Source organism: Suricata suricatta, chromosome 4, assembly GCF_006229205.1.
Source record: "Suricata suricatta isolate VVHF042 chromosome 4, meerkat_22Aug2017_6uvM2_HiC, whole genome shotgun sequence".
NCBI classification, from domain to species: domain Eukaryota; kingdom Metazoa; phylum Chordata; class Mammalia; order Carnivora; family Herpestidae; genus Suricata; species Suricata suricatta.
In genome coordinates, this window is record NC_043703.1 from 113,981,625 (window position 1) to 114,002,904 (window position 21,280).

Below are 21,280 nucleotides of genomic sequence, written 5' to 3' on the forward strand. Positions count from 1 at the left end.
CCCCTCTACCTCCCCTCTAGTAACCATTAGTTTGTTCTCTATAGTTAAGCATCTGTTTTTTTGCTTTGTCCTTTTCTTTGTTCATCTCACATGAACATGAATGAAATAATTTGGTATTTGTCTTTCTCTAACTTAGCATTATACTCTATAGGTCCATCCACATTGTTGCAAATGGCAAGATTTCATTCTTCCTTATGGCTGAGTAATATTCCATTGTGTATATATATATATATATATATATATATATATATATATACACACACACATACATATATACACCATATCTTCTTTATCCATTCATCTATTGATGAATATTTGGGCTGCTTCCATAGTTTGTTTACTTAAATAAAGCTGCAATAAACACAGAGGCACATATATCTTTTCAAATCAATGTTTTCATATTCTTTGGGTAAATACCTACTAGTAGAAGTACTGGATCATATGGTAATTCTATTTTTAATATTTTGAGCAACCTCCATACTGTTTTCCAGAGTGGCTGCACCAGTGTGCATTCCCATCAACGGTGCATGAGGGTTCCTTTTTCTCTACATCCTCACCAACACTTGTTGTTCCTTGTGTTTTTGTGTTTTATCCACTCTGATAGGTGTGAGGTGATATCTCACTGTGGTATTGATTTGCATCTCCCTGACGATGAGTGATGTGGAGCCTCTTTCCATGTGTCTATTGGCCATCTGGATGTCTTCTTTGGAGAAATGTCTGTTCTTGTCTTCTGCCCATTTTGTAATTGGGTTTTGTTTTTTGGGTGTTAAGTTGTATAAGCTGAATAGAAGAAAAACTTAAAATTTTAATATATATTTTTGTTTTCTCATAGTTTCTTATTCCTTTTTTTTTTTTTTTTGTAGAACATGAATTCCAGTTTTATTTTCCCCTGTACCAAGCATTCAAGGTCTTATTTTCCTTTTAATGATATGAAGGCAGACTTTAGTTTTGAATCTTTTACCCGGTACTTTTTACCTGGTTTAAAAATGTGGTACTCCTAAACAAAAATACAGTGTTTGCACAATTAAATAATGAGGAGACCTATCACAGGAGCACTTGTAGAATTCTGGTACCAATGTCTTCTTAGTGTTCAGTGCCAGATTTTAAAAACTCTTCACAGTCCTTTATTTATACTATCAGTGTTAATTAAGAAAGATGACTAAGTAATTTTCATCCATTTTCATGACTCAATGACAGGAGCTCATTTATGGAATTCAATTTTCACCCCCTCAACTTAGAATGAACTTCAGATCATCACTTTCATTACTAGAGCACTGATTTTTGTGGAGGAAAATTGAGCCAAGTTATTTCTTGTCAAATAAGTTTTCCGAAGACATTTGTGACAACATGTATGGGCCCTAAGAGAATTATTCTAAGTGATATAAGTCGGACAAAGACAAATGCTGTATGATCTCACTTCTATATGGAATCTAAACAAGCTGGACTCAGAGCAACAGGAAGTACAATGGTGACTGTAAGGAGCTGGGGGTGGGGTGGGGTAAATGGGGAGATGTTGGTCAAAGGGTATAATCAACCAAGGATAAGAGGAATAAGTTTTAGGGATCCAATGTACACCATGGTGACTACGGTTAACAATACTGTATCATATACCATATACTTGAAAGTTATTGGTAGACGAGATCTGCAGTGTTCTCGGGACACACATGAAAATGGTCATTATGGGAGGGGAAGGAGGTACTAACTAACTTCACTGTGGTGATCATTTTGTAATGAATGTATCAAGTTATCATACTGTATACCTTAACCTTACATAATGTTATATGTTAATTATATCTTCATAAAACTGTGGAAGGAAAAAGAAAAAAAATTCCTGTTAAATCCACCTGGGCTATGACAAAAGTTCCTGGTAAACCACTGGTCAGAATGTGTAATACATTTTTGCCTAGAAGCAAAGCTCCTCATGGTAGATAGGGAACCAGGGAGGGTCATAATGATCTTTTGACTTGTGAGGTGTCTGACTGTGGTAGTCAGTACCAAGTCCCTTCATCTAATAACCTCGCCCTGCAGGACTCAGTGGTCCCATATGACATTGATCCTCTGCCTCAGGAGACATACCTGGGTCCATAAATATATCTGATGTTTTTGTTACACAAAATGATACTGCATTATCTTCTGTGTCTCAGGCATCAGGTAAATGCTTGGCTATGAAGACAGAGAGGAGAGAAGCACTCGACCTTGAGAAGCTCATGACTTGGGGCTCAACTCAGGGAGGACTTGTCAACAAACATGGCGGCAATAGGCATAGTAACAGAAGTATGCATAACGTGAAGGCTCTGTATGGGGGCTCCAGGAAGGTTTCAGAGAGGATGTGAGGTGTAAGCCTTCTGTTCTGGAAGGAACAGAAGTGTGTTCAGACAGAGAAGCAGAAAAAAGGCATTTCCAGCAAAGAGAACTGGGAAGGCAGAGAGGTGTGAAGAGGCCTGGCAGAGCCTAAGACAAGCCAACAGCTTGAGAGTGGAGGCTGCGAACGGATGGTGACCTGCAGACAGATTTTGGTTGGGCCACAGAGTGGTTTAAAAATTTGAGACACATTTAGAAATAGAGATATTTTATGAAAAAGTCCAGATTCCCTGCTCCTCTTGAAAAAATGGGGAATCTGGCCACTGGGCTGGATATCCACAAGGTCCGCCTCCCTCTCCAGATACCTAGACGAGGGCATTCACGCTCCGACCAAGCAGTCCCACTAATTCTGATTACCAGCTTCACTCCTGGAAGTATTTGAATTTCTTGCCCCTCGTTAAACATGCTTGGAAAGTAAAGGGCAAAGAAGGGGAAGATTGCAGAGGTGAACTAGCTGTGGGAAGCCATCACCAGCCTTTGGGCTAAAGGGGTCAGGGGAGGAAGTGGTACAAATGAAGTGAGCCCCCAGTCCTGGGCTGTAATTATTGTGGGGCAGGGGGGGAGCGGGGATGAAACATTTCAGCTCTCCCCTAGGGCCATACCAGAAGCCGTAGGGTTGAGAGGGCCCTGGGTAGGCTGTCCACAGGGGCACAGTGGCTCTGGGAGGGTAAATCACCAGCCCATCTTGGCACTTGGGGATAGAGCCAGGACAGGCCCTCTCCTGAGAGTCATGTAGACCGTGGCTGCTGTGTGGGGACCCCCCTCAGGATGGTTAAGCTACAGGCTCGAATGCCAGCAGGTGGGAGGAAGGGGTTAAACAGGTCTGAGATGCACCCCTCTCCCCCATCACCAGGAAGCACTGGGAGGCTGCAAGACCTGTAGCAGGGCAAGGGGAGGACAGGGGCTCAAGTCTGGGCTCATGGACTATTCCAGAAGGGGACTGTAGGAGGTGGAGGCTTGGAGTGCTGGTAGCCCATGGACCCTTGGGCGGGAGGTGGTAATTTGAGCGCTGGAGGTGGACTGGACCCCAGAGTCTTTCCTAGCACAGGTTCTAGTCCAGCAGGGGACCCCCTGTGCCCTGGGGGTCACCCAGTCTCTGTTTGACCTCTTTGGTGTCAGGGAGTGCACTAGCCCAGGAGGAGGCTCTGGTGATGAAAAAGACTCTTTGTTGAGCAGAAATCAACCTTTTGCTGCTGGCCCTGTTCTTTGAGGCCACAGTGAGCAACTTTCTTTGTCCAAGGGCAGTTTCCTCACTCCTCTGGGTCCTTAACCACTTCTAAAGGCTGCAAATGGGGACCTTGACCCTCTGGTTACGGCCCTATTTGTCACTGGCTCTCTGGAAATATTCCTTATGACACATCCCTCTCTATGGCTTCTTTTACCTTGAATTGAAGGTTGGTGGAGGATCAGCGAGTGGGGCCTCCCTTGAACTGGATAATATACTAGTGGCATTTAGGGTCACACTAGATATTTTTGATTACAAGATTCAGGCTGAGCAAGTGGGAATTTGTAAACTTTACCTTGACAGCTCCCTGAGCAAAACAGGCAGGAGCTAGATAGATAGGCAGTGGGGGTTCAGTTACCCGCCAGGGTAGCTTGGCCAGCAGGAAGCAGACCTGGAACCAATTCAGGTCTCTGCCTCCAGGAGGGCCTCTCTCCACCACGGGGGCGGGGGTGGGGGTGGGGGTGGTCCAGACACCCCCTCCCCTGGTTCACAGTCTCTATTTACAAAGGCAGGAGAGTCATTCCGATAGGACAGGGTTTAAAGGATGCCAGTCCCTCCCAGCATAGCCCTTGGGGGATGTCACCTTTCCAGACCCGTGGAATCCCTTTCTGGAACATGTGAGGCAGCTTAGCTCCAGGTGGTGGAGTGGTTCCTTTGTCCTCTCCCCTGACCTCCTTGGAGGGGCTCCTGGGCAGACCCTGGCCTTGCCCTGGAGGACTTAATGGCATAGGACATCCTCTTGTCCCAGGGGACCTGTCCCGCTGCACACCAGGGCCTAAATCTTCCACTGGACGAAATGTCCTGAGGATGATCTGATTTTTCTTTCTTTTTATCCTGTTTCCCTTTCAGCATAAATGTCATGTTTTTAATCCCAGTTGCAAAATTCGGCTCCTCAAAAGCCATCACCCACTGTGCATGACCTCAAGCTAGTCACCTGGTATTCTTTACAGGCTGCAGTTCCCATAGGAATTGTCTCACTTCTCTGCCAAAGGTGATTCCACCTGAAAGGAGGTCCAAGCCTCCATGCTCCCCCAGGGGTACCATCGGCTGGATGGAAGGGATACTTAAGCATGGACTGGGGCGATTGCTCAGGGTGGGTACCAGCACCCTCACTTCCAGACACCAAACCTCTCCTATGCCATCTGCTCCCATCTGGGGTGTGGCATGTTTAGAGAGCAGTAGGGATTGGGTTAGAATCCCCGGGAGAGATTTTAAACAGATGTCCAAGCTCTACCCCCTCCAGATTCTACAATTTACTTGACCTGGGTGGAAGACACTAGCCAAATGGAAAAGACATTGCTAGACCCAGGTTGTGTAGCCACGAACACATCACTATTTTTGAAGATGAAAGGCTGTGACAGAAACCTCAGGGTCTCCCAGAAGTAGCAAGTCCTCCACAGAGCAAATGTGGAGGAGGGCGTTTCAGAAGACAGAGGAAGGGATGCAGGTGCTAGAATTCCTGGGGGCTACTGTGCAAAGAGCTCTGAGTTAGACAGGAGTCAAGGCTAGGTCACACCCCCCCCAAACTGGGCTAGGCAGAAGATGGGACACGCAGGGGTCTAAAGTTTGGGCCAATAGCATGCAAAAAGACTCAGCCCGAAGAGTCCAAATCATGGATTCAAGTTGACAATTGCAAGTCACCTGGGTAAATGAGGAAAGGTTGGTTTGGCTTGACTCAAGGTTCATAGGTGCTTTTTCCAGGGAAGGGTCCTGCCTGCAGTGCCCTGGGGAGCCCAGTGCACTTGCCCAGATCCAGGGGCAGCCACCAGGCTCTGGCAGAGCCAGTCTTGGGCAGAGGGCTTGGAAATCAGGGAGGAAGAGGATGGGAACAAGAAGAAAATTCCATGGACTAGAAATAGGGCCTGGAGAGGTCCCTGAAGACAGAACAGGGCCAAGAGGTATATGCCAAGTACAGGTAGCAGGTCTCTCGCTCCCTCCCTCTCCTCAGAGGTGGGTGAAGGCTCTATGGAGGGACAGCTCCCAGGCCAGTGCACTGGGGACAAGGAGCTGCCCAGCTTCTCATCTCACAAATCAGGCACATCCCAAGCTCTCTGAGGCCTGGACCACAGGCTCTGGGGGCTCAGCTTTGCCACCAACGCTGAGCGTCCCTTGAGACCAAGATCTCTCGCTGTTCTGCAACTATTCATTCTTTGCTGCTTCTCCATGAGCTCCTCATATGTTGCATTACATGAGGTCCACACATGGGTTGGAAGTAGGGGCTTAAACATGGGACTTCATATGCAAATGAGGCTTGTACAAACTAGGCTGACAGTTTTAGAACAGTTTCTGTTCCTTACAGTTAGAAACTGAGCAGTGGGGAATGGGATGAGTGAGTGGGGGTTATTGTGGGTTGGGGGTGGACAGGCCTATGTTTTCCTTCAACTAGGCTAAGCAGAGAAGATCCAAATAAATGCAGGCTTTAATTCAAGCCCCTACGTTCTGATGGCTACTAGCTTTGAACACCGAAAGGGTAAACTGCATTAAGTTTCACTTCCTCTGCCAAGCCTCTATAAAGCTTTTCCTAAAAACTATGGCCCCACACTAACTTGACCTTTGCTGCGTCCTGTCCTATAGTATAGTGGCTCGAGCATGTATCAGAATCACCTAGAATGTGGAGGGGGAGTGGGGGCAACTCTGGAGTCTAAACAGGTCTGGGGTGGGGCCTGAAAACTTGCATTCCTAAGAGACCCAGGAAGGTCCCAGGCGATGCTGAGGCTGCTGACCTGGGGACCACACTTGCAGAACCACAGCTATTAACACATGCTCTCTACTCGACAATTCAGGCTTTCTTTGTATTTTGTCTGGCATTTGTCCAGAACTATTTTTCTTTTGCATGCCAGTTTCTCAGCCAGATCTCAATTCCTTTGGGGCAGGGACTGTGTGTTTTATATTTTCCTCTGCATTATTTAGCATATTGGCAGACCCATGGTGGATGAAAGACATATATTGGGAACTTTGGAGGATTTGGTTTCTTTCAGCAGACAGGGATCAACTGTGGTTAATTTTAGGATTCCTACATTTTGCAAAAGAGCATCTAATTTTTTCTCATCATTCGCATTTGCAAAAAAATTCTTAATTTGCTTTTCAGCAACATGCCAGTCTCATGAAAGAAAAGCTCCAGTCTTGATTTTGGAAAAAAAAAAAAAAAGAGTTCATTCCTTCATCCTTCCAAACAAGGTACATACAGTACAACTGGGCAATAATGGACATGACTGAAAAACACAACTACATTTTATATTGCTCACTACTCCTTAAATAAGTATAATTCAGATATTAAGGAAAAGAACTGCTAATCACATTAACTCATTACAGAAATCAAAATTAACTTATCACACAAAATAAATTAAAACATTAAATATTAACCTTTTCAGTGCAACATATACAGAAGTCAGAGTAACAAGTTCTAAAAATAAAAAAAAGCATCAGGTTTGTTATAATAAAGATAATGAAAAGTTGAATACTTCAGTAAGTTACTAGCCAGGAAGAGGGGCTGTTTTTCAGTACTATGTGTATGTTCACTAGATATTTCAGGAAGCCTGGTAAAATCAGTGGCTGGAGACAACAATTCTGATATTCCAACATTAAGAAAAAACATACATGTTTGTCTTATTTCCGCAATGTCTCCTTTGCTCCTGGGCTTTTGAAACCTCCGCCTTCCTTGGCTGAGCGGGTTGGGAGAAATCAAAGCCCAGATCCTGCTAAGAGGTCAGGGTCTTGTGAATAGTGCTGGAATCTTGTTGATCCATTTCTGTCAAAACTGCCTGGAAAAATGACTAGTGGCCCACGTGCACTGAGACCACCTGGCCCGGAAAACGTGGCTGAAGATGCAGACACTTTTCTTCACCTGCAGAGCATAGTTTCCCAAGAAATTCTAGAACCACATCTCCTCCTCCCTCACCAATGCATTGGTGAGGGGTATCAATCGCACCTCCTGTTCCTTTCTTAGGGAAACAGACTTTGGGCCATTGTGTCCACCCCCTCTGCTGGAACACCATGGCAAGCTCGCATCTTGCTTGATTCCATGTGTGTCCAGATGCACTTTCCAGAGTAGAGTTGGCTGTGGAATGTCTTTCCGTCTAGAAGAAAATGTTTCCTGCCAGTATGCTCAAGGACGTCATGGCCTATAGAGCAGTGGGAGAATCTAGGCTCCTTAAAATATTTGGAAGCACCTCCTCCTTCTAATGGGGGCGTTCATTTCTCCTGAGGTAGAAAGCAGCATTGGAACACGGGAAGCAGCTCTGTTCCCTGCTCCCAGGTGTGTGGTTCCTTACCAGGAAAGGCCTCAGGAACAGCTCCCTAATCACAATACTCGGCTTTCTAAAGGGCAAGGAGACACAGGGAACCTGTGAAGATGGATTAGAAGATTTTTTTTTTTTAATCTGAAAAGGGGTCTAACCCACAAAGTACCAACACCACAAAATGGCACAGGAATCCAATGTTTGTTGGCCATCTGATTTCTAAAAGAGAAATCACCGAGAAAGTAAGGCTCTCCTAACCTGGGCATGGATGAAGGTCCATCGAGGCCAGCCCCAGCCTTCATGCCAGCCTCTGCTTCAACTCTTTTCAGACCTGCTGCTTTACAAAGGACTGACTCGGGAGCCACCTGGAGGGAGGCACACTCGTTCTCTGCACGGTTCTCTGCATGGTTGCACTGACACAAGCAAAAGTGTGTTGGCCCCTCTAGCGTGAAGGCCAGAGTCTTCACAGACACTAAATGTGGGGTCCCTGTAGAGGACCAAGAAGGTTCCCTCTACTTTACATCTTCTTCTTCCCGCACCTCTGCAAAGGCTCTTGGACGCCTGAAGACCGGACAAAACATTCCCATCAGTTCATATTCTTTAAAGGCAATCAGACCTCAAAGAGTCTCCAAAAGACTGAGGAAAGATTGTCCTAAGTAAAAGGTGATCTCCAGTTAAAAACACACTACTCCACTGCCGTTGGTCTTTCTAACCAGACTCTTAGACTTTCAGGAGGGTCTGATGAGAGAGAGGAGTGAAAACGGGGGTCTACAAGCTGGGGTCAATGGGATTGGTCTCTGAGCAAGACGCCACAGTCAGGCCTCAGAGCACATACCTGCTGCTGCAGGATGGGCCCAAGAAATGCAACCTGAAACCTGTTCTTTTATATTAAGACCTGGGAGCTGTGTCAAGGACATCGTTAGTGGGCCAGCTGCTGAGCTGATCCCGTTTCTGCTCCTATCGCTACAGGTGCAGCGTCATTCCAGAAAAGTGCCAAAGCTAAGACACGGGTCATACAATTGTCTCAATCATAAGGAATAAAGAGAAAATGCATCAAAATAGACAGTTTGGGGAAAAAGAATTAGAGGAGGACAAAACTACCTGATAGAAATTTCAAGCCAACTTGACATATTTTAAAGGTCCCTTTCATGATGTGTAGAGCTAGATGCACAAAGATAATAGGTAAAAAATCTTTCATTTTTCAAATGTTAGTGAACAGAGAGTTTCCTCACATAAGGACTTCACATATTATTTCACTGTCACTCTGCCTCCAAATTTTAATGAAAATCCCTAGGGATGAGCTCTCTGTTGTTTAGTTGGAGAGGAAACCAGTGCTTTCCACAGGCAAGCCAGGGGGTCAGAATGTACCCAGATGCCCATGAAAACAATTTCTCCTTTCAAGGGAAAGCGAGGCCCATGTTGGTGGAGGTGAGTTGTTAAGAGTTTTTGTTAAGAAAACCAGCATCCTGAATGGAAAAGGGAAAAATAAATCACTGGAACACTTTTCCTCATGCTAGAAAATAAATAGGAAAGGTAAATTTCTCCTTTTAAAAATAAAGCAACAAATCAACTGGGCAACAACATAGGAAGGAAATGCCCAGCCCCCCTTTCACGAACGTGGCCCCAAACGCCCATGGCTCCCTGTGTGTGCTGTTTCTAAACATACTCTGGGAGGGCACATTAGGAAGGTAACACACTTAATCATGGAGTGGTGGGGTACTGTGTTTCTCTTGTGTAGAGGCACACAGGCACTCTCTTCCTCTCTCCCCCAACAAAGCTGACAGATCTCTGCAGCTGGATTTGCTGACTTTTCTACTGGAATGTATCTGAGGGCCTTTACCTGCTTTGTGTCTTAAATGACAAGGCTCTGAGGCCCAATCTTGGCTCTCATCAGCAGCTCATCATCTGCTTCCATCTCTGCACCCCCCTGGGTGGCTTTCCCCAAGCCTTCGCTGTCCCAAAGAGGCCAGATAGTTCTAATCAGTCAGCTAACATTTCAGCCAGCCTTACACACATCGTTCATGTAGAAGTCTGAAAAGGTTTGATGCTTTTTACATTGACTTAAGAGAGTAAAAATAAAATAAAACCATCATCCATCTAATAAATAAGAAATTATCTCGAGGGTGCCGACGGCTTGGGAAGGTCCTCAGCGTCGGGTGTCAGTGGAAGATGTCAGGCTGGTTCAGGGTCTCGTGGACAGAGACAGAGGACAGGCACAGCTCCTCTTACACTTGGCATCTTCTTGTCACAGTTACCTTTCCTCCACCTTCTTCTCCAATAAATGGATGAGAAAAAACTCAACTAGAGCAATCTCAGGATGGATACCATTGTGGGGATAGGAGTCCATTACAAAGAAACAGAGCCCAGCCTCCATGACGGGCAGAAGACAGCCACATATACACCTGGGCTCAGATGCCGACAGACGCACACACCTTAGCTAGGTAAACAGGAAGTCCACCCCTTTGCAATTCTTTTTTGACCAGTCTTTAAACCGTGGTCCACTGATTTCTTCTCTAGGTCACACCAAATAACCCCAACAGACAGAGTTCTTGACAGAGTTTCGAAGGAAGGCCCACAAAAGACAAAAAGGCTGCACAGGTGATTGCAGGCAGAGTAGGAAGGTCTGTCGGCTCGTCCTGAAGAAGTCCTTTCTTGCTCAGGCTGCCGCAGTCTACCTGGCCGAACTCTCTCTGGGCTCTTCAGACCACTGGAAGGAAGGAGACACAAGTTAAATTCTGCATGCCGGCCCCAGCCATGCTAGGAAAACAAGCGTGGGACAGAAACTTGGAGACGCATCTGCCAATGTCACCAGGCTCTCTGGGGCTGTCAGGCCCAGGTCCAAATTCCTTTGGTTCAACCTCAGGGGCAGCAGCTTCTGAAATTGTACTTTTGGTGCCAAAGGAAAGGCTGAAGAGATGGGGACGCACTGTGTTATGAGGGCCTTCGTTCAACTGGAGGACAGTCAGCCTAGCCCATGCCGGTTCCCCGTAGGGTGGCTTGACGGCCAGCTCCGGAGCTGACTGAGGGCTCTGGTGGCAGAATGGCTTCTCCTCAGGCCATATGAGAATGGACTCATTTGTTTTTCAATGGATGAGACTCTGAGGCATCCTCTGTGGTTCCTGGGAGGCAGCATGGACTTAACGCCCATGCCTCAAGAATCCAGGTTGGCCCGGACATCTTCCTGCCCTGGTCCCTCCTGTGGGTCCTTTGGAGGTCGAGAGGGATGCATTATCTCAGGGAGGTGGCTTCAGCCTCAGTGGCCATCTCTGGAAGGCCAGACCCATCTGGGGTAAAAGCTAATGTCCTCCCAAATGTGGGTAGAGAAGTGACATTAATAAGAACCTTACTCTACCCTAAATGACTCTGAGGTGCACACAAATAGTACAGAATCTACTATAAATTTTACGTTTTTAAAATTTTGTTTATGTTGTGTTTCTCCATTGGTGCTAAATAGCAAAATAAAAACTGCATTAGCTCAACGGATGGTCCTCTGAGTTAGTGGAAGAGAGTTGTGAGTGGAGCTTTCAGAGGTCCTGGCTCTCCCCCTAGCTCCCCCATGGACTGATGGTGGGATCCATGCAGACCTCTGGAAGACTCAGTTTACCCACATCACTGACAAATCCTCCTCCTCTGAAGGCCATTAGAAGGACTGATGGATTAGCATCCTCGAGAGTTGCGGGCCTCCTAACTAAAAACACCTGCTCATGCCCGCTCCTGGGCCTTCCGCACTTTCTGGCTCAGATTGCCAAGAGGTTTAGTGAGCACGCCGGTGCTCCAGCTTCCCAGTCACCCTCCTTCCGGCTCTCTTCATGCAACCTTGAGCTTCTGGAATCCCAACTATTTACTAGAGAAGGTCACTCTTCGTGGACTAGCCTGTGGTGACTGTCTCCTGTCTCAATACTTCCTGAAAAGGAACTTTAAATTTATAATGGGCTCTATTGGTCAAAAGAGCATTTCAGAAAAATTTGCTCATGTGCAACTTTTCAGAACTTGTCTTGATAAAGTTGCTGTTTGCCTCCATGAGCCCCAAGTTAGTAACGCTCAGACGAGGACTCCTGAGGTGAGGTTTGGTTCCACATCCAAATGCCCAATACTCGTCGTGGAGGTCAGTGAAAATGTTCATGAAACATCAGGCATCAAAGCTTAAAGAAGATTACAGGATGTAAGAGCTAAAGAGTGCTGAGAGACCGTAGGTCAAATCCCTCATTTCACCGAGGGGAAAGTGAAGGGGACTTTCTCAAGGGAAAGAGAACAAACATTGGTTGTGTGTCTACAACCTGTGATACACTGTACTAGGTACTTTATACAGGTACTCATTCAATTTGCACATCTTTTAAATAAGAAAACAGATGCTCAGAGAGGTTAACTAACTTGTCAAAGGTCACACAGACCAGTAAAGATAAAAGACCTTTTTAAAAAATGGTTTTAAATGTTTATGTATTTTTAAGAGAGACAGAGTTTCTGTGGGGGAGGGGCAGAGAAGGAGAGGGAGACACAGAGCCCAAAGCAGGCTCTAGGCTCAGAGCTGTCAGCACAGAGCCTGATGCAGGGCATGAACCCATGAGTCCTGAGAACATGACTTGAGGTGAAGTCAGAAGCTTAACCCACTGAGCCACCGAGGCACCCCAAAAGAGCTTCCTTCTGAGTAAAACATACCTTACAATACACTAATCTTGACTTGGTAGGATAAATATCCTCTCCCTTCTCTCCCTCTTCCTGCTTTACCCTTCAAGAACTTCTGTCCTGGCCTGGAGAGGGTGGTTGTTTTCTCCACCCAATTGTGTCTCCCGAGGGAAAAAGGCCCCTCCCCAGTGCAGCCCCTTACCTGTTTCTGAGTGGCAGCATGCCGTCCTTCCCTTCAGCAGGGCACTGGGCTTCTCATGCCGGCAGATGAGGGCCTGGCACCACTCACAGTGTTTCCGAACCTGGCAGCAGCTACAGACACAGAGAACATCGGTTGGGCAGGAGCCTGGCAGGAGTGCTCAGCTGGTGCAGTGTCTGCCTACCGGGCCTGCTGGGCAGCTCTGGGCTCTATACCAGCCTCCCCGTGGAGGCCTCCGGAGGGACAGACACACACAGCGGGGGGCTGAGTGTCTTGCAGGATGGTGGCTTTTGGGGAAGAGCCAGCTAACATCAAGCGCACTGGTTGAGGACTGCAAGGAACCAGCTCTGTTTGCACAGCTCTGCTCTGGGCTTGCAGGCCAACCTGACCGCCCACCCGGTTGCTGTGTCCATAAAGCAGCAGCTGGGGGACTCCATAAATGTAGCCGTGGTCTCAGCACTGCTGTCAGGACTGGGACAAAGCAGCCACTTCAGGCTGGCAGGGCTGTGAGGGCTTGGGGAGGGGATTCATCCATCAATATTGCCAGCAGCATGGCTGAACTGGCCCATAGGAAGAATGAATGAGTGAGTCACGAGTCTCCATGGTTTTGAATCTTTCTCTGAGGACTAACATTCTCTAGTTGCAGCAAACCCAACTTCTCGGTGAACCTATGTCACCCAGAGTTCTGAAGCATCAGGGTTATGACTGCTCCTGCCTCCCTCTGTGGGCAGGAATGAGGTCTGCAGAGTTAGCATGAAAAAAGAGGCAGGGAACCCAAAGGAAGGGCAGAGAAGAAAGCACGGAGTAAGACACTGATTATCTAGAGACACTTAGAGCTGTTTCCTGTGGGATACTGCAGAGGATTTTGTTTCTACTCATTCTAACCTTGACATGGACATAATCCATGCATCCACCCACCGGGGCTGGGAAGGGTCTCCTGGTAGACATGAGCCTGGAGTCAAGTGAGGAAACAAGCCCCTGTTGCCGTGCTTCCCCCTTGGTGCCTGGTGGCATCTCATGACCTTCACCCTAGCCCCTCTCTCCTGGCGCTGTCCTGGGAAGGCTACCCAGGACCTCGAATCTTTGGGCAGCAGTGCTGAGAAGGAGTCCGAGACCTTTCTGCCCAACATACTTCTGTCATGGTGGTCAGAGCAGTCCATTTTGGCACGGCACCCTCCTGATTGCAGAGTCCAAGATCTAGAGGGATCTAGATGACCTGATTCCAGATCCATCAGAGATTGTTCTTTTGTAGTCAGCTAGCAGTAGGCTTACTCCATCACTGCCTAGCAAGGAGCATCCGGGGTAGTGAGCAAGGCTCCCAGGTCCCTCTGACATGGGATAAGCTGGTCCCAACCAACTCTGCAACGCAGGAGGGCCCCATGCCTAGGCAACCAGCAGCCTGGTTGGGGTGAGGGCTTGGTTTCTGGCTCAGGGATTCTTTTTTTAAACGTTTGTTTGCTTGTTTGTTTAGAGAGAGACAGAAAATCCCAAGCAGGCTCTACACTCAGCGTGGAGTCCAATGCAGGATTCACTCTCACAACCATCATGACCTGAGCTGAAATCAAGAGGAAGACACTTAACTGACTGAGCCACCCAGGCACCCCTGGCTCAAGCATTCTGACCTTGGTCTTTGGCAAGGACAGGCTGGGAAAAGAGAAGAGAGGTGGGACTGGCTGCCGTCCTGCGAATAAGAGGGGCTGTTCAGGCACCCTAGTTTGTCCCTATCTTCAGAGAATCTGGCAAACTTGCTTTTAAATCCCTCTAAAGAAGCTCACGGGGGCACCAAGTCTTGTTTCTAAGACTCTGGGCCCTCCTGGCCCCAGAAATAGGCCTATGGAAATGATGGGTGTGCACTCACAGTTAGACAGTCATGAGAATTGTCCTCATGAGTGGCAGAGCTGGGGCTTTGTCCCAGCCTCAATGAGGGCTGTTTGTCCACTACCTTTTCCAAGGCAGGCGAGAGTGGAACAGACACTGCTTGAAGAGGAAGGGAAGGCCAGCTCCACTGAACCTCATCCCTCATACTTAATGCTGACTTGGGCCAGGAGAAGGATGGGAAACTATGGCTCTGAGGGGAACTCCATTCAGTGCCAGAACCTGAGGTGTGTAGGTTGCCCCAACAGCGACAAACCAACAAACAAACAGGACAGAGACTCATAATTATCCGTCCAAATTCCAGACAACCTCAGAGGGCTGAAGTCTGGCTTCCTGCATCAACACACAGCTGCTTATTCCAGCCCTTGCCAGAATGGCCCATCCACTATAGTCTCTGCCATGAGTTAACCCACACTGAGCTGACTGGTAGCCTTTAGCCATTCTGTGGATTACTTGTGCATATCTGATTAGATATAAATTCTCAGAGGACTTGCTCTGTGAATTAGAGGTCTCTAGATATTTCCAGGGAATAAATCTGGCCAGCTGCGGTGAATATGGCACTCGGTGTCTGCCTTTGTGGAGCAGTCCTGTCGGGAGATATGGGCAAGCAAATAGGTCCAAGAAAAGAGTGTCTACTGGCTCTGAAAGGTGTTCTGGAAGATGTGGGGCAGAGATTGAATTTTGGAAGCTGATAAGGGGCAGAGAGGTGGAGAAAGGGGAAGGGCTGTCATCAGCCTGTCAAAATAGTGACCAAGACCTTTGACATGGCTTTAGGATTTGCAAAGAGACTTCGGCAGAGAGGAAGCACCTCTGTCACTTGCTAAGTGAGGCTGGGGGGCATTTCTAGTTCCCTCTGAGATACCTGCATGTCACCATCACAACTCTGAAGCTTCCAAATCCAACAGTGGGGAGTGAGCACGTGCTTTTGCTTCTACAGCAGCTTCCAGCAATGTGCAGACCCACTGCTGGGGACCTTCCCGGGATGTGTGTCCTTTACACAGCTTGGCTGTTACCCAAGTTCCTCTTGGCTTTGCTGACATCACTCAGACACCACAGAAATAAGCCATGCCGAGGCAGCCCTGTTATCCCGGCATGCCGCAGACATCCTGGAGAGGACAGTAAATACTTACTGTATCAGCACACACGTGATGATGAGGACAGCCAGGGCCACAATGGAGACCACCACCAAGGCGGTGATGGCTTGCTTCTTCTGGCTGGCGGCCACCACAGCCAGGAGGTCGGCATGCTCACAGCGTGCACCAACATACCCGGTATGGCAGCTGGGGAAGAAAGGAACATCAGCATGCCCTTCTGACAGAATGTCTTGTTCCCTTATCTCCCCCAATGAAGGCTAGGCCAGAGGGATCCAAAGCCCTAGGAAAAGCCCAAAGGGGTCCTTCCAGCCTCTGCTATTGGAGGCAAAGAGATCAGCAGACTCCGTATTTCCCTGAACAGCTCCTCTTCCTTGGAGAATTACGAGTAACTAATCCGCTTGCTCATCTGAGGAAGTATTCATTATTATTGTTACTATGTCAGATGGTGGGGATAGAGAAGGCTGCAAACGTGTGCAGGACACGAAGTTCATTTTGGCAGTTCATAAAAATCCAGGTTATTTTTAAAACTGTGTGTATTCAGAATTCAAGGGTGAGAGAAAGAACACACGCTAAACCAGAGGGAGACACATGCTGTGGTTTGCTTTTTTATCTTCCTCATCACATTTAATTAGGCCTGCAAGCATTTCCCGGGTGGCCCGGCTCTGCACACAGGGGCCTACTCAAGTAGGGGCCAGTGCCACTCTCTGGTGACTCGAGATTCCACTAGTCTGCTTCTCATTTCCAACACCACCTGGCCTCATTCCATTGGAGGATCAGCAAGGGCACAAAACAGGTCATGCTCTTGAGCGTGCATGTGGCCTGTGAAGGGCAATGCTGACACAGGGGATATTATAACCGGTATTGCTAATATCCAAGGGCGCTTTCGCTGTAATGGCCTCCTCCTGAGTGCAGAAGGCTGCTGCTACTCCTTGCATACAGCTCTTGCTTATGCTAACCTCCCCGCCCCCCAATCCTGGGGCAGCCACAATCCTTCTTGCAGGACGATCCTTCAGGACAGGTTCTAGTCATAAGGAAGGGATGCTCATTTTCCCCCTCCAAGCACAAGATTCTTCTCAACAAAAGATACTTGGCTTCTGCACAGGTCCCTTTGTCCTGGTGACTTTGTTATTGTAAAGAAAATGTTTGATCACCGTGGTCTTCTCAGGTGGGAAAGCTTCCTTCCCACGGGGGACTTCCCCAAGAGCAGCCTTGCACCAATCATCACACACTGGATTTAAAGTTTTGCTTTGCTTCCCGCCCCCCCACCCCCAGCTATGGCAGTGATAGCTATAAACTTGTCTTTTTTTAAAAGTCTACTTTTTGATGAAGTAGTCTCTCTCCTTCATTTTTAGATTAAAAGGCCTTTGAAGAATGAGGAGAAATAAAAGGGGATTAAGGGTCGTGGCTGCCTGCTATTGTGCCCAGGGCCAGCCCCAGAGGCATTAGATTTGCGGTTCCTCTGCACCTGGGCTCCCAGGCGGCCTGACCCCAGGTGCTAGAGGGATCCTTGGGGCTACAGGATAAACACCGTATCTTTTTCTGGAGCATAGGTTTTGCTCAATGTTAACAAAAATGTAATCATTTTAATGTTAAAGGAACAGGTAGTATATGGATTTAAGATTTGTGACAAACAGGAGATGCTGTAAAAATTGCTGCTTAAGGCTTCACCCTGGAATACCAGAGCATACAAGCTTGTCTCTAGCGCCACTTAATGGAAAGGTCTTTCGTGGGGGCTCTTTGTCCCATAGTCCGCTTGTAATATACCTTACTTAAAGGGTTGTTGTGTTTTTTTTTTTTCATTTTGAATTTGAATTCGGGCCTTTACTTTTCTTTTTTTTTTTTCCAGGGGTTTTTTTTTTTTTTTTAATGTTTATTTATTTTTGAGAGAGAGTGTTAGTGGGGGAGGGACAGAAAGAGAGGGAGACCCAGAATCCAAAGCAGGCTCCAGGCTGTGAGCTGTCAGCAGAGCCAAACATGGGACTTGAACCCATGAACTGTGAGATCATGACTTGATCTGAGGCCAGAGAGTCACCCAGGCGCCTCTAGGCGTCTGTTTTTCTATTAAGGATTATTGTACATTTGACCTTTGTTTTCCTATTTAATCCTGGCACAGAAAAGTCATTTGCCTGTGACACGCTGCCAGGCAAGAGAGAGAAATTCACACCCAGGTCTGCTTAGCGCACAGTCTGGATCCTTGCTCATTCATCAGGCTGCTTCCCCCCACATACTCAACAGGGATTGGGATAAGAATGCCACAGGTTAAGCTCTTGATCAAACCCGCCTTTTGGTTTAGCCTCCAATCTTGAAAAGGTAAAAGAGATTTGAGGTTTTTGGTTCAACAAGGGTGCAAGTAAGGAAGCTGATCAGGGCCAACCAGGGCAGAGGCCACCACGGAGGGTTCTCTACAGACCCGGGAGTAGGCTCCAGATGCAGGAAGGACAAAGTGGAAGAGGGAGATCCTTAAAAAGGACCTGGATCACAGAACTCTGACTGTACCAGATCTGGGGTGAGAGGGAGGAGACTGAGGAACTGTGGGCCAGCGGCAGGGTTTTGTTTGGTTTTAATAACAAAATTATGTGAAAGGCAAAGTCAAGAAACAGCTCAACCTGTGGTTGTGGAGAAAACAAACGGCTGGCCCCTTCCACTGTGGGAAGCAGACAGTGGACTGGACTGGAGGCTGAGGGGCTAAGCAGCAGTGGAGGCACCGGATAGATCAAAGCTGTCAGGGTCTGAAGAGAACCCTGTATGCGGTCCTGTTCCAGCCTACCCTTCAGTTTTCACCCTACACCCAGACAGCTCTCTGTGGACTTCCTCTTTTTGGTATTTGACACGCCCTCTCTGTAGGGTCTGAATCCACTCCACCTTACCTCCCATAACCTAGGTTTCAGCTGACCCAAGATGCACGCCCCCCCCCCCCCCCCCCCCCCCCCCCCCACTTCCTGCCCAGTGTCAAATAAACCAGTGCCCAGTATATAGGCACATGGACACACCTGCCTGATCTATGCATGACCACCAGTGGTCACATTCTCCAAAAAGAGGTAATTTACAGACTCATTCCTTCACCCAGTCACCCATGCATCCGTTTGCCTTATCTCTTTCTATGGATCTAACCTGGCCTCTTCTGAACACCCTCAGGATCACATCACCTCTCTGACTGCCCTCCCCACCAGCCTCACTTCAGGTCAGCCTCTATGCTCCTTTGGGCAAGACCCAGGTCTATAAAGACTGATGAACCGCTGAACAGGAGAGAGCTGGGGAGGTTGGGCCTTGGGGTTGACTGTTAAATTTCTAATCGGGACTTGCAGCTGAGCCAATGAGACGTCTCTACAGACGGGGGTTCATGCTGCTTCCTCCCAGGGTGGTGCACTGAGGGTCTGTGTAACTATCTGTGAAAGGTCCAGGCTACAGAAGGGTAAGCATTCCTATTTCTGAAATATTCCTACTCTGATCTGCAGGCCCTGGGAGAGAAGGATTCTAACACCTTCTCAACCACTTGGTTCTGCAAACCTTACAGATTAACACATCAATGCTGGGGACTCCAAGAAAACCTATTTAAATAAACGAGCGGCAGCCAAGCGCTAATTACAACACACACCATTTATTGCAGGCACTGTGCCAAACTCCCATATGAATCCATCTTTCTTTTCCCAACAATCACAACTGCATGTGAGGTCAGGGTTGCTATTTACCTTCTTTGCAGATGAGGAAATAGGGGCTTCTGGGTTTAAAAACTAACGATCTCAACCATGAAGGCTACCTTTCTAGGGTAGTACAGATTGGTTTGGAAGATACTCTAGGTCAGTAATTTTGTGACAAGCTCACAAACCTTACTGCAAAAAGAAGGACAGGCTGCTTGCTCCCAGTGAAGAGCTGTGATGTGGCAAGTTGCCAAGGGGTCCCCAAACGGTGCTGTCTTAACTCACTACGACAGATGACCCTCTGGGCTGGGTCACCTTTTGCTGATTTTCCATATTCTTCCTTCCAGAGGAACATTTCTCATTTATGTGCTGGGCCCTTCACAACCAGCCCTGTCTAAAAGCCATCCCTGGCAGACGTCCTAGACCACTGACAGAGTCTTCATGTCAACAGGTATGCTCTGGTCACCTAGTGTCACAGCTGCAAACACTCACATCTCAGTCGCACTGAATTAGGGAGCCCAGTGTGCTGGCAAACAAAAACTTCTCCAGCAAGGAACAGGAGGCACACGGGTTGCTAACAGATGACATTCTAGGTCATGGCCTAGGTGAGCTCTGCAGCTGGGTGGCAGAATGACCTGTGGCCCAGATCCTTGGGCTTTACTGAAGATCAAAATCTCTCTGAAAATGGGTGTTTTGAAGAAAAGGCCAAGGAAATTCTGATGAAGCCGGGGTTGAGAGCCACCATGAAGGTTTTACCAGTGACACCAACTTTGGCCACCCACTGGAATTGCCTGGGGAACTTGAAAAAATCTTGATGTCCAGGCCACACCCTAGACCAACTGTATCAAAGTCTCTGGGAGTAAGGCCTGAGCATTAGTATTTTTAAGGCTCCCAGATGATTCCACTGGCCAGTTAAAGTTGAAGAGTCACAATTTAGAATTTTTGGCTTTGGGATTGAGGGAGGTTCTTTTTCCTCCCCAATCATTGGTAATAATGCAGATGCTTCCCAGTTGCTTTTTAAAAGGTGGGGAAAAAGAAAAGGTTTGGTGACATACCTTCTTCTTTTTTTTTTTTTTTTAACTTCCCAAGCTTCTACTGATACTAGACTTAATTATGCTGATTATTTTAGGTCAAGTCACATAAGGAGGGGAAGAGTCATCTCACCTGGTCGCAAATGAATCATGCTTGACTCAGCTACAGTCCTCTACTTTACCTCAGGTAGGCTCTGGTTCCCACCTGACTGCACAGTTCAGTCATCTGGGAAGATTTGGAAAATGCCAAGGCCAAGGTCACACCCCCAGAGATGCTCATCCGAGTGGGCTGGGCACCCAGGTGATTCTCATGTGCATCCAGGCCTGAGAACCACTGAGGTAGAACTATTATTTAAGTACACACAATTGAGAACCAACAACTCAAAACCTGCCACTTCCAAGTCTCCTTTCTCCTTCCCTCTCTCTGGGCATTGCTCCAGGGCAGTGGCTATAAAATGGGCCCACTCCTATCAGGGGCAGGAGAAATGGGAGATGCTACCCCCTTCCCCTGCCCCTGCTATTTAAAAAAGGAATCTGAACAAAATAGGAGTTGTTTTATCACAAGGGGTGGGGGATGGAAGATGTGTAAGACTGAACACGTTCTTACATCATTTGACCGATTTCATCTGTCTAGAGTGGGTTTTGCCAAACTCAAAGTTCTGGAATGCTGTTTTGTCTTCATAATTCTGAAATGAGGCTCTGGGATCCCATTCAGGCTATTTCCCCAAAATAAGAACCAAAAAGAAAGACGTGTACAAGAAGAAAGAGTGCCACATAGAAGGGAAAAGGAGTCTGGCTGAGCTGCAAAGGGAGCCTTTGTAGCTGGAGAAAAAGGCAACATGCTCCAGCCAGGTGGGTCCCCAAGGCCTTTTCAAGTTGGTTACTAGGTCAAGAATGCTTTGGTGCTTTTCATAGGAGCAAACTGTGGCTGTGGGCCTCTCCATCTGAACAAGAACGACATTATCCATGATATGCCTTTCTCCCGTGCTGAGGGCT

At 47.5% G+C, this 21,280-nt stretch overlaps 1 protein-coding gene and 1 long non-coding RNA gene across 3 annotated transcripts in view; one reads left to right on the plus strand and one right to left on the minus strand.

Annotated features, from left to right (window-relative positions):
* Positions 1 to 6,514: 6,514 nt before the first annotated feature.
* Positions 6,515 to 21,280, minus strand: part of TGFA (transforming growth factor alpha) — a 106,704-nt gene continuing 91,938 nt past the window's right edge. For both annotated transcript variants that reach the window (XM_029937560.1, XM_029937559.1), the window contains exons 4-6: positions 15,652 to 15,801; positions 12,650 to 12,759; positions 6,515 to 10,531 (exon numbers count right to left, since the gene is read on the minus strand). In XM_029937560.1, the coding sequence (XP_029793420.1) occupies positions 10,524 to 10,531; positions 12,650 to 12,759; positions 15,652 to 15,801 (268 nt within the window). In that variant the 3' untranslated portion in view covers positions 6,515 to 10,523. The remainder of the gene's footprint in view (positions 10,532 to 12,649; positions 12,760 to 15,651; positions 15,802 to 21,280) is intronic.
* The window catches only part of LOC115289931, a 35,578-nt gene continuing 35,273 nt past the window's right edge, over positions 20,976 to 21,280 (plus strand). The window contains exon 1 of the long non-coding RNA XR_003907881.1: positions 20,976 to 21,136. This is a non-coding gene — a long non-coding RNA (uncharacterized LOC115289931). The remainder of the gene's footprint in view (positions 21,137 to 21,280) is intronic.